At 48.0% G+C, this 11,548-nt stretch overlaps 3 protein-coding genes and 1 long non-coding RNA gene across 4 annotated transcripts; 3 read left to right on the top strand and 1 right to left on the bottom strand.

Moving 5' to 3' along the window:
• Positions 1-2,461: 2,461 nt before the first annotated feature.
• On the top strand, positions 2,462-2,918 carry LOC132264716 (uncharacterized). Its single transcript, XR_009468541.1, has 2 exons — positions 2,462-2,624; positions 2,689-2,918. It is a non-coding gene; the product is annotated as an uncharacterized LOC132264716 (long non-coding RNA).
• A 1,972-nt stretch (positions 2,919-4,890) lies between these two features.
• On the top strand, positions 4,891-6,615 carry LOC132264518 (uncharacterized). The gene is made up of 4 exons (XM_059764756.1): positions 4,891-5,033; positions 5,316-5,460; positions 5,520-5,786; positions 5,850-6,615. Exons 2-4 carry the CDS (start codon positions 5,348-5,350, stop codon positions 6,334-6,336), a joined length of 867 nt encoding a protein of 288 aa, XP_059620739.1. The 5' UTR covers positions 4,891-5,033; positions 5,316-5,347; the 3' UTR covers positions 6,337-6,615.
• Positions 6,616-6,621: 6 nt separating this feature from the next.
• Positions 6,622-9,667, bottom strand: LOC132264817 (coiled-coil domain-containing protein 39). Its single transcript, XM_059765145.1, has 4 exons — positions 9,449-9,667; positions 7,134-9,392; positions 6,920-7,071; positions 6,622-6,844 (listed from the first exon to the last, which is right to left on the bottom strand). The coding sequence occupies exons 1-4, from the start codon at positions 9,662-9,664 to the stop codon at positions 6,622-6,624; spliced, it is 2,850 nt and encodes a 949-aa protein (XP_059621128.1). The 5' UTR covers positions 9,665-9,667.
• Positions 9,668-9,923: 256 nt separating this feature from the next.
• Positions 9,924-11,493, top strand: LOC132264644 (zinc finger protein 182). Its single transcript, XM_059764911.1, has 3 exons — positions 9,924-10,661; positions 10,738-10,935; positions 10,994-11,493. The coding sequence occupies exons 1-3, from the start codon at positions 9,977-9,979 to the stop codon at positions 11,446-11,448; spliced, it is 1,338 nt and encodes a 445-aa protein (XP_059620894.1). The 5' UTR covers positions 9,924-9,976; the 3' UTR covers positions 11,449-11,493.
• The last annotated feature ends 55 nt before the right edge of the window (positions 11,494-11,548 follow it).

Raw genomic sequence — 11,548 nt, forward strand, 5'->3', positions numbered from 1 at the left:
GTGGGATGATTTCTGAGACAATTAAGTTTACAAAAATTGATCCAATGAAACTGAAGCATTGATATTAATTGACGCCAATTAGTGGTTATCTCACTCACTTTCCATTCGACATTCTTGCCCATCTCTTTGACGAGTGGAAGAGGGGGCAAAGGCGGAGGGAGAGGAAAATTGTGAAAAATGTTAGTTCTTCCCTGGGTGGATGGGAGCTCTCCTCAGCGGCGAAGAGGGTTGTAAATTGGGAAATTTATTATATTTGATTACCCGGGCTTCCCTCACCCCCACGGGGCGGCCGGGGTGGCGCAATATTTCCAGCAGCCACTGTGGCTCCGGCGAGAGCCAGAGGAATGAACAAATGAGAAAATACACAAGAGAAAACACTCGTCTCACAGCTGGGTTTCCATTTTTCAGCGCCGCTGGAAAACTCAACTCCCCAAACGAGGAGGGCGCATTTTCACCCTCCGGGGATGCTCGTGGGAGCGATAAGAAAGGGGTTGACGAAGAAAAATTCCACTGAATAAACTTCACACGGCGTGAACAATTTTTCGAGGGTGCTTTTGATAGAGTGGCTTCAACATTTGATCCTCATCGCATCAATAAAATTCCTTGACAAATGAAACGTGCGGCGTGCTTTCCGGAAAATCCCCACGTATACAAATTTGCCCGCGTGGAGAGTTTTTATTGAAATTTCGCTTCACGGGCTCTTTTGTGCTGAGCGGCCGCGAAAAGCCGCAGAGAAATCAATTTCACCGCGTTCGAATTGCTTCTTCAGCAATTCCGTGTTATTACTCATGAATCAGCGGATTTTTCTCCACTCCTCAAACACACCATCAATTGGCATTGATTAGGCAGGGAAAAATATCGCACGAAATCGATTGCTGATATAATTTTGCTGCTCGACTAAGTGATTTCCTCAAATGCATCGCCACAGAAGACGGCCACAATTGCCTCCTAATGAATGATAAGCATCACTCTCGAGAGGTCCATTTTGCGGCTTCTGCATAGATTACCATCTTCTCTCCACTCTCTTGATGGCTTTGTTGTCCCGGACAAAAGGAGTGTGTGATTGAACATCTGTCTCTCGGGGATAATGAATAATTTCTCATAACATTCTCCAGGCCTCTATCGTCTGGAAGAATCTATTTCCTCGACCACATCTGAAAATCGTAAAACCACGTCACTCGCTTTGACTCCCTTGTCTTCCCTTTAGAACGTTAATTGTGCATTCTCGAGTGACTTCCCAGCATCTCAAGCGCGTGCTGTGTCACTTTTCACGCTGTTCAGGTTCACAAGTTTGCGATTCGAGCATCAACCAGTCGTTGGGCTTTCAAATTAACCCCTTTCGCGGAACCATTTAGAGAGGATTTAGGGTTGATTGTTGAGTGCTAAGAAATTTGAAAGATTCGCAATTTTTCATATAAACTTCCATATATTGTCTAAAAGAAGTCAGTTTTTTCACGACGAGTTTATCGAAAAGATTCAAAATGCATAAGGAAAGGCACTCTTATTTACTTAGAATCTGCAAATCTTTTTTATCAGTAATTTTATTGAATTTAAAGCCTTGGAAGTGGATTTAATTCTATTCAAGTCAACCTACGATTTTCGCTAGATCTGTGAAGAATGAAGAAGAAATTGGAGATTTTGAATAATATCTCCCGCGATGGTATTAAAGAATGTCACGACCGAGAGTCAATGACTCTAGGACGCTTTGTACTCTTAAATTTCCCTGGATAGTCAATCCCTAACCTGCCGTTTTTGGCGCCGAATTCAAAACGCCTCCGACGGCGTGCAAAAATCTGTTGGCCACAGAAGTACGACTTCATTAAGCAATTGCTTGCATTTTCATAATCTCCTTTATTTTTGCGCAATTTTTCGGTAGACCACCTTTGACGAGTGCCGAGGGGGGTGATGACGCCCCGAGGCGTGCCACTGACATCTCCCGTCGCGAGCTTGTTTGGCCTCCTCACGAGGCGCTCTCCTGGATGGCCTGTCCGGACAATAGGGAGGCGCAGGAGGCGCAAAAAATGCACTCAACTCGTGGATTGAGCATTATGCCGCCTCTTCCGTCACTCCAGCACTCCACAATCATTTGCCAGCGTGACCCATTTTCATGCCTTCTGCGCCGCGCGCGAAAGAGCGCCAATTAATTCCCACCATGCAATTCGGTCTCGGCAGTCTCCAGGTGGTGACAACGGCTCAATGTTCAATTGCTCAGCCTTATCGTGAGCCTCGTTGGCACGCCAGACACTCGCCGCGGAAATTCACACTTGCCACCCAGTGATTAGGGACAGAGGAAGCGCGACGCGTGACACGAAATTTTATGGCTGCTGATGAGGCATTTTGTGGGACTTTTACGATTTTGCATTCACATGGAATTTGCCACTTGTTACCAGTCGATAATCCTTGAGTTCGAGCTTGAGTTTATTGGCAAATTAAACTATCCACATGCTTATCTGATGGCTGCTAAACAGCATCAACAGTTTTATTATCAATTTGCACGACAATTTGTGTATAAATTCTGAAGGTTTTTCCTCAATTGGCATAGTCAGTTTGAGAAGTCAACTGAAGCAATCCAAATCAATCCAAAATGATGAAGTTCCTGTTCTTCGCCCTCCTCGTCGTCCTGGGTAGGTTTCTTTAAAATTTTCTCAAAGGGATGAAGACTAATTTCTGTGTTTTCTTTGATTTCAGCCGTTGCCACCGCCTTCGCTGCTCCTGAGCCAGTTCCTGCTCCTTTCCCGTCTCCTTACGCCGCTCCTCTGCCAGTCCCCAACTATGGCCATTATGGTTATGGATACCATTACTAAACTGAAAAAGAAGCTGAAAAATATACAGAAAATTGAGACAATCGTTTGAAATCATTCCAAATTCGTAAGACCAGAAAATGGGGAAATAAAATTATTAGGTATCAGAAAACTGAATGTTTATTTTTTTTAATTCCTGCGCCTTTAATTGGAAAACCCTTTTTAATCCCACATGTAACTGTTGCAAATTTTTCTCCTTTTCAGCATTTCTTGATTAAAATGTTGGGAATTCGAGCAAATCGACAGGTTTTGGATCTTTGCTTGACTGATTTTCAATTGTCCATCGGAATTTTCTCACTCATGTGAGAATTTCTCAGCCGTAAATAACACATCATCGAGAGGAAATTGTCATGAGGTTCTTTGTAGTGCAACGAAATTGTTAGATTGTGGCGTATCAAAAGAAGAGATTGTGGTGTGATTTCAGTCCCTGGAATTGTTTGAGGCTCTTTTGGGGACGTCCCATGGCGACTCAACTGTCCACAAATTTGTGTTAAACGGGATTTTCATAATATTTTATGCTACATGTGCGCTGGCGAGGCGAAAAAAGAGAGAGAGAGAAGGTAATATCGTAAAAAGCCCCGAAAGGCGTCTATTTCAAATCACACCATATCATTTAACATACAAATTGGACAAATATTTATTTGGTGTCTAAATAATAACAATAATATTTGGATTCTGAAGCGAAATTCCCGCAGAGTGTCCCCTTCGGTGCCTGACAGAGTCGATGACTGTGGACGAGGCGCGGAGCGGACGATCGCGGGGATCGGTAATGAGGTGATTGACAACAAATCCCCTTTATGATCTCTGGCGGAGCCCAAAGTGAATGAGATGTTCTTGTGTCCCACGAATTCGATGTCAAATTTGATGGCAATTTACGAGGTGCACAACAAAGGGAGACTCGGCGGAATAATTAAATCATAAATTCATCGAATAATTTCGATGATCAAATCAATGGAGTGAAAGAATCCTAGTGCGATGGACGGATTTCCTATGGTCTGGAGAAGTGGAGAAAAAGCTCGTGGAGAATTTCGATAATTGTGGGAAATATTGAAACATAATTTAATCTTCAGCTGCTCGTGGGATCGGGAATTTAACCATGTCGCTATGGATTGTTATTCCAATGCGTGGCTTTATTTATTTTCTAACTCATTATCGATCGGCTACTAATGAAGAAATTCAAAGGAAGGATTTATTGAATGGAGGAATTTCTTCTCAATGGATCTGAGCGATCTAAGAAGCGATGAGTCACACGGAATGTTAAATTATAATCAAATCATTGAGATTTGTATCAAGCATCAAACGAATAAAAATGATCGCATAATTAGCTAATCTAGTGAATCTTTATCAATTTCGTCAACAGATGTCGCTCTTCAAGTCCTTTGCTGCCGAGGAAGATGATTTGTGCCATATTGAGAAATTCACTGAGAAACTGTTTGTCACGCGATTTCAGACACCGAGACAATTCAATTCAATTTATCAACGCTAGCGCGAGGCGTGGTTTCTCCGGCAGATTCCCAGCCAATGGTGAAGCCACTCCAACGGACGGAATGGGGGCCGTCTTGACGGGAACCATGCGCACTCGAGAGACTCTGAAGAACCGTCTCTTTGTCCTCGCCGCGGAAACAAATTGCGCCTCTCCACGCGATCCAGTGGAAAATGGAGGACTCTCGAGAGTTGCCTCCGGCAAATTGCTGCTGAACCCTTTACCCTGATCACATTTGTTATGGAAATGCCATGGCGAAGAGTGGCAAATATAAGCGATGTTGCGATTAAATGACTCTCTACCGTTCCCTCGAGCGAAGACTCTTGAGAGGATCAATCCTTTGTTCGTGGGAATAAAGCACGATCCCTCGTCCATTCTTCCAACTGACTGACTCCTCTGAAGATTTGCACTCACTCTGCCCCCAAACAAGGCACTAATCATGCTCGAAAGCAGCATAAAGGTCTCTGGACTGTGAAAAAGGACTATCAGAGAATGAAAATCGTTGAAGAAGATTTGAATTCATACTGAGTGTCGCTGCGCAGATGGCTCTGTCGTCTATGTGGAAATTGTTGGACCCGTGTGGAACGCAACAACAATTCTGCTGTCAAATTTGGCACTTGTTTATTTTCCTTGGATAAAAAATACGCGGAGATTAATTGGCTTGGCTGGGCATCCTGACCAGCCATCTCAGATACTTGGCACGCGCGTCGGTGTGAGGAAACCCCGAGGAAACATTTCACGGATATAGAGTGAGTACCAAAGGAGAATTGGCAGGGAAAAACGGGGGGAAAGTTTGACATAATTATCTCCCTTTGTTGACTACTTTTGCCCAATTTTATCAACTTTCTCAGGGATACCTTGAGAAATTCGCTTCCTTTGGCAATCAGAGAGTTGCGTGTGAGGTGCTGAAGAGGTTTCTGACGATTCAGATTGTGGACAGTTAACCTAATTTCAGTGGGCAGAGATGTCAAGTTGCCAGAAACCGGCGTTCCTAAATTTTTCAGTAATCCCCTGATTTTCCTCCCCGGCAGATTCATTAGATGTTCAACAGAGACTGAGAAGGATGCTTCTCGCCGGGCCGAGTCAGTCCTCTTCGTACTCCTACGCTTCGCCGCGTCTGAGCAACATTTCCTCCTCCAGAACTAGTCTGAGCAGCAAGTCCACGTCGAATGAAAGGTACTGGAGTTGATTTTCTCTCCCATGCGACATGCTGATTGAGGTACTTTTCTGTGCAGTATTCCCATTTCGTCCGCCTCCAGTCGCTACAGTCTGATGAAGTCGTTTGCGGTGCACCTGAATCGTGGCACGGAGTTGCTCAAGCAAACTGTCCAGCGTGCCATCCTCTCCAAAGCCGCCACACCGAACACAGAACTGAGGACGGTTGCGCCCACGAAGCATCACAAAGTCCCAGACCTGCACAGGGCCAGCACGGACAGCCTGGAGGCGGAACTGTGCTACTTCCGCCCCATCAGGCCATGCCCGATCACCCTCCAGACGAACTGGTGAGTCTCATGCTGTTTGTCTTCCATTCAGTGGGTTAATGATGGGGTTTTTGTGGGGAACAGGCTCTTCCGGAAGCTGCCAAAGATTCCGACAGCAATAAAGCATCCGCCACGCAAGGAGAAGACACTTCCGACGCTTCAGGGAAAGAAACAGTTCAAACCGTCGAAGGTGGCTTCTGCCTTTCGTGCTTTTGCGCCTTTTAAGACTCCCACTGGCAGTGGCACGAAAGCTTCCTCGCGCAAGAGAAAGGCGGCTGAGGAGGAATCCGTGCCGCCCAAGGTGGCCAGAGTGACGCGCAGCACTGCCCGTAAGGTGGTCGAAGTGACACGGAAGACGCGCGCCAATGGGAAACTTGCGACTGTCCAGGAGACGGAGGAGCAGGAGAGGAGAGACTTTGAGCTGGCCAAGAAGCTGCAGACTGAGCTGAACAGAAATTCCACAGCTTCCGCAACGAGTGGCTATTCGTTGCGCAGCAAGCGAAAATCCACGGAGCGGAACACCGATCCGCCGCTGAGACGCACCACCAGGAGGGCCGGCAAGGCGCTCTAGAGCCCACTCCTCGGCCACGAGGGAGAATTCAATAGTATCTAAGCTAATCTCGCGATATAAGGTCTCTCAATATTATTTGTGATAATTTATTTTTTTACTCTCGACACCACACAAGAGGGCCCATCATTGGGATGCTCAAGAGATTTTATGTTCAGCGGCAGCGCAGAATTTTACCGGAAATATGATCACAAGGGGCCGAAGTTGCGCCTTCACACAATAAATCCACACATAATGTACATAAGGAATTTCTGAATAGAAATTTGAACAAGTATCTAGAGAGACGGTCTAGTTTTGATTGCGCGACTGGGCTGAACACTTGGAGGAGGACTTCCTGGACACCGTTGCTTTCGCCTGGGTGTCCACACTCTCTGGGAAGTCTATCATGACGATTGCCGGTCCGGCGACTGCGCTTTTGCCCGAAACAGAGGACGCTGGGGAGCCGATTGAGATTGGCTTGACTGTCTGGTAGTCAATGTTGTCCGATCGATCACTCTTCCAGGATGTTTGGCTTCCGGAGGCAGACGAAGACAGTATCAAATGAATTATTGGCTAATGCAACTCGACTAAAGACACTCTTTCTCACCTCTTAGCGCGACTTGTGGGCATCGAGAGGCCCTTGTCCAGGAGATACTTAGACACCGCTGGTCCCAGGCCAGGATTCGCCTCCACGAGATCCGCCAATTGCTGCAGAGCCGATGAGTTCTGCTCCTCCAACTCCCGGGCAGTGAAGTCACGCTGAAAAGAGCGACTCGGTGAGTTTATCTTGATAATATTTTACTTATGCTAGAAAAAATCACCTCTTGAATGGTGAGGAAGTCGGAATCATTGATCTTCAGTTTGGCCGCCTTGAAGGCCTGTTTCATCTCCCGCTCAGCTCGATGGAGCTTCACCTTTTGCTCAAGAAGTTCCTTGTGCACTTTCATCAGAACGTCATTTCGATCGCCCTTTTCTCGAGACACTTCCTCAAGTTCCCTTTCGAGATGCTCTTTCTGGCCATTCAATGTCTCCAATTGGTCAGATTTAAACACCAAATTCCCGCGGAGGTTCTTGAGCTTCCTCACTGCCTGAAAGTACGCATCCTGGAGGTTCTCCAACTCCTGCAAGAAAGGACTGTCTTCCTCAACAGTCACGAAGTTCCTCTTATAGTTCTCATTGGCCAGATTCACGAGTCTCACTGTGTTCTCCATGGCTTTGATGTCCGCCTCGGCCTTCAGGACCTTAGCGTTGAGTTCATTGCCCTCCTTGAGCAGGATCTGCTTCTCCTGGGCCGCTCTAATGCGAATCTGAATGGGAGTCATTGCACTGCCGTCCTCATTTCGCCTCAAGACGTCTTCAATCAGTTGATATCTCTTCTTCAGGGTCTCAATCTTCACACTTCTGTCACCAACTTCTGCCCTGAGATGCTGTCTCTCGTCACTGAAATGCTTTTTCTTGGCCCAGAGCAGCTTCTTGTGCGCCTCAATGTCCAGGAAGCGTTGATTGATGGCCGCTTCGAGTCCCAAACGATGCCTTTCGAAGTTGAATCTCCTCTCAGATTGATTCTCTAGTTGTCTCTCGAATTGCTGCACCTTCATCTTGAGAATGCTCTGCTCCACCAGCTTCTCTTGGTTTGCCACAGTCACATGACGGATGCTCTTCTCGCCACTCTCACACCTCAGCTGTGTCTCCTTGAGGCGACTAGCAAGTCTTTCCAACTCCTGGGCGTCGCAGTTGAAGACATAATCCAGTCTCTTGCGACTCTCCTCAATGTTGTTGATTTGGGATTGCAAGAGAAGATGAGTTCTCTTCTTCCTGGCCAGGATTTCCTCCTGTTGCTGGATTTTCTCCACACAATCCGTGTCCAATTCCACAGACTTTCCGCTCATGTTGTCAATGCGCGCCAGAGTTTGCTGAATCTCAAAGTCCAGGTGATAGAGAATGGCTGTCTGCCGGCCAATCTCAGTCGTTTGGCTCCTGGCAAACGCCCTCATCCGCTTTATTGTCCCCTCGAGGCCCTGAATCTCCATGTCGCGCACCTTCTCCTCGCCCTGGAGCTCACTGAGGTGCTGTTGGGTCTTGAAGATGGCCGTGGTGAGCTTGTTGGTCTCCCCAGAGAGGATCTTGATGTTCTTCTCCTCCACTTCGTACAGCTCCTCGAGTTGTCTCAATCTCTCGTCGGCATTGTACTTCTTGCTCCTGAAAGCCTCGTGGCGCTTCGAGAGATCCTCATAAATGTTCTGCCAGTCAATCAGGAGGTTCTCCTTCGTGTTCTTCTCACTCAGCCACTGGCGATTCTTCTGGCGCTGTCTCTGCAACTCCTGACTCATGGACACCAGGGACTTCCGCAGACTCTCCATTTCGCTGACTTTCAGTGCCAGAGCATCGGTGAGATTCGTCAGACGACTCCTGTCATCGGAGATCTTCACATTGAGCTCTGCAATCTCTTGCTGAATCTCTCCTGCCTTGGCAGCGTGACTCTCTAGGTTTCCCGAGAGATCCTCTGATCGTTTTTCCTTCTTCTTCGTGATCTCACGCGTGTACTGCAGATCCCGCTCGGCTTCTTCAATCTCCCTCTCGCGCTGGCTCATCTGCAGGCAAGCCTCCTTCCATGTGGCTATCAGAGTCCTCCTCTCGGCATTTCCCTGTTGGTACAGCTGAGCCGTTCTCTCCAGCACCATCTCCAGGGACTTTTGCTGTTCCTCGCACGCAACAAGTCTCTCCCGCTGCTTGACAATGTTGCGCTGCAAAAGATGCCTCTTTGCTTCAAGAGTGTTGGCCCGGGAGGCGTCCTGTTTACAGTAGCGCTCAATTAGTTTGTTGGTAGCCTCGCCACGGGCAGTCACTTCATTCCACTCCTTCAGAGCTTCCCTGATCCATGAAATCTGCCCCTCAAAGTGATCAATGCTGCGCTTCATCCGATTCAGATCCTTCTGTGTGATCTCTTGGCGATCGTTCACGTCATTTAAATCTTGATATGACGTCTTGATATCCCTCTGAAGATGCGAATCCTCATTCTCATTCAACTTCAGCCAGTGATTCTCATTTTCCAGATGAACTCGCTGCCCATTCAACAGTTTCTGCAAAGACAAGAGCTTTAGCATGTTCTTCACAGGAACATTTCTCTCTTTCTCACCAGATTCTCCACGACTTCCTGCTCTGAGTGATGAAAGTGAGCCCTAAGGCTCTTCAGTCTCACATCCTCATCCTGAACTCTCACACCTTTCGCGTCTTTCTCCCTTATCAACCCGTTGATCTCCTCCATGAGCTGACGGTTCTCCTCACTGGCCACAGGGATACTCATCCCGTCCCAGCCCATCTTTTCCAGCACCATCACAATTGGATTCTCCATCTCTGCCTGGCCCAGGAATTCCTGAAAGTCCCACTGAAAGTTGGGTCGATTTTGTCTGGGCGGAAAACAATTGGTTGCTAGGGATTTCTTGGCGCGCTTTTCCCACCTCCAGAGGCCCGCAAACTTGCTCTATTTCTCTAAATTCCTCGCCACTCTCGTGAGTACGCACGAGAAGCACGAGTGTCGCGTCACTGGGCTATTTTGGGCGCTCTTGTGTAGATTTTCCGAACGCGCAGTGGGCATTTTTCGCAGTTAAAATCTCATTGTATCGCGTGGAAGTTGACAGTGCCTGTGATCCTTTCCCTTCTCGAAATGTGCTCCAAGGTGCTTCCCTGTCCTCTGTGCTGCCAGCCCAATTTCGAGAGTGTCGACGCCCTGAGGATCAGTCTGGTGAAGGTGGCCAATCATCCGCTCATGTGTCCCGTGTGCAGTGAAGTGCTGCTCGGACTGGACAAGTTGACTATTCACCTCTTCAGCCACACCATCGACACTCTCTCAGCTATCGAGGCGGTCAAGGAGGAGCCCCAGGGTACCGCCACAGTGACTGTGGACGTGCAGATCGCGCCTCCACAGTGCGACATCTGTTCGTGCACCTTCAGGGATGCGAATCTGCTGCAGATCCACCAGAATCTCATGCACAGATCATCACCCAGGGAGGCCCAGGAGGCGAAGTTCCAGTGCCATCTGTGTCAAAAGACGTTCAAGATGAAAGGATCTCTGCGAGTTCATCTGCGTGTTGTGCATCTCTGCGGCATTGAGCATGAGCCAGAGGCGAAACGACTCACTGAAAGGCTAAAATTAACCGAGGAGCCACCGAATAAAGTAAATACTCCGCCCGATGCCGCGTTCTCGGCGCCCACGACTCTGGTCACTCCGTCAGAGTGTCTCCCGAATCCGCCGCAGACGCCCGAACCGGCCAAGTCATGGGAGTGCGACATCTGCGCGAAGTCATTCACCACAAAGTACTTCCTGAAGAAACACAAACGCCTCCACACAGGTAAATTCCCTTGAATTTTTGCAATCTATTGGAAAACTACTTCAATGTCTCTCTCTCTTTCTCTCTCTTCTTCCAGGAGAAATGCCCTATTCGTGCACAATCTGCGGCAAGGCTTTCACGTTCCAGCAATCCTATCACAAGCACTTGCTCTACCACAGCGATGAGAAGCCGCATGTCTGCTCCACCTGCGGCAGAGCCTTTAAGGAGTTGTCCACGCTCCACAATCACGAGCGGATTCACAGTGGCGAGAAGCCTTTCAGCTGCGAAACGTGCGGTGAGAAATCATCAGTTACAAATCCGCAGTCAATCGTTACATTCAAATATATTTGCAGGCAAATCCTTCAGACAGAGAGTATCTTGTCTCGTCCACCGGAGGATCCACACGGGCGCCATGCCGTACAAGTGCACCGCTTGTGCCAAGAGCTTCCGCTACAAAGTCTCTCAGAGGACACACAAGTGTCCAGCACAGCCGCCAGGAACTGTGATCCGGCAGTCTGGAGATTTGCTGCAGAAGCTGCTGCAGAACTCCGCGCTAACAGCCGCTGATACGGATCTCTCGTTCGATGGCAGCGGTGATCTCATTAGCCAATCCATAGATGAGATTGTGAAGGAGTCCTGCGACAAAATGGGGCTCAGTGAGACGTGTCCGGAGGAGATTTTCGCGGGAGAAAATGCAGCCAGTCCTTCTGAGAAATTCCAGAATCTCTGTCTCTACTCACCCGAGCACATGGAGACAATCAATGAGGACTCCCTCAAGCAATTGCTGTACGATGATGGGAATTTGTGAAGTTGGGCTGATTTTTACCGGATGAATTATAGAATATTTTGAATACACTATTGTCCTCAGACACTCCACGGAGCCAGCTGCAGACGCGGCGAGGAGGTTT

This window comes from Phlebotomus argentipes, unplaced genomic scaffold (genome assembly GCF_947086385.1).
Source record: "Phlebotomus argentipes unplaced genomic scaffold, Phlebotomus argentipes genome assembly contig_2, whole genome shotgun sequence".
Classification (NCBI taxonomy): domain Eukaryota; kingdom Metazoa; phylum Arthropoda; class Insecta; order Diptera; family Psychodidae; genus Phlebotomus; species Phlebotomus argentipes.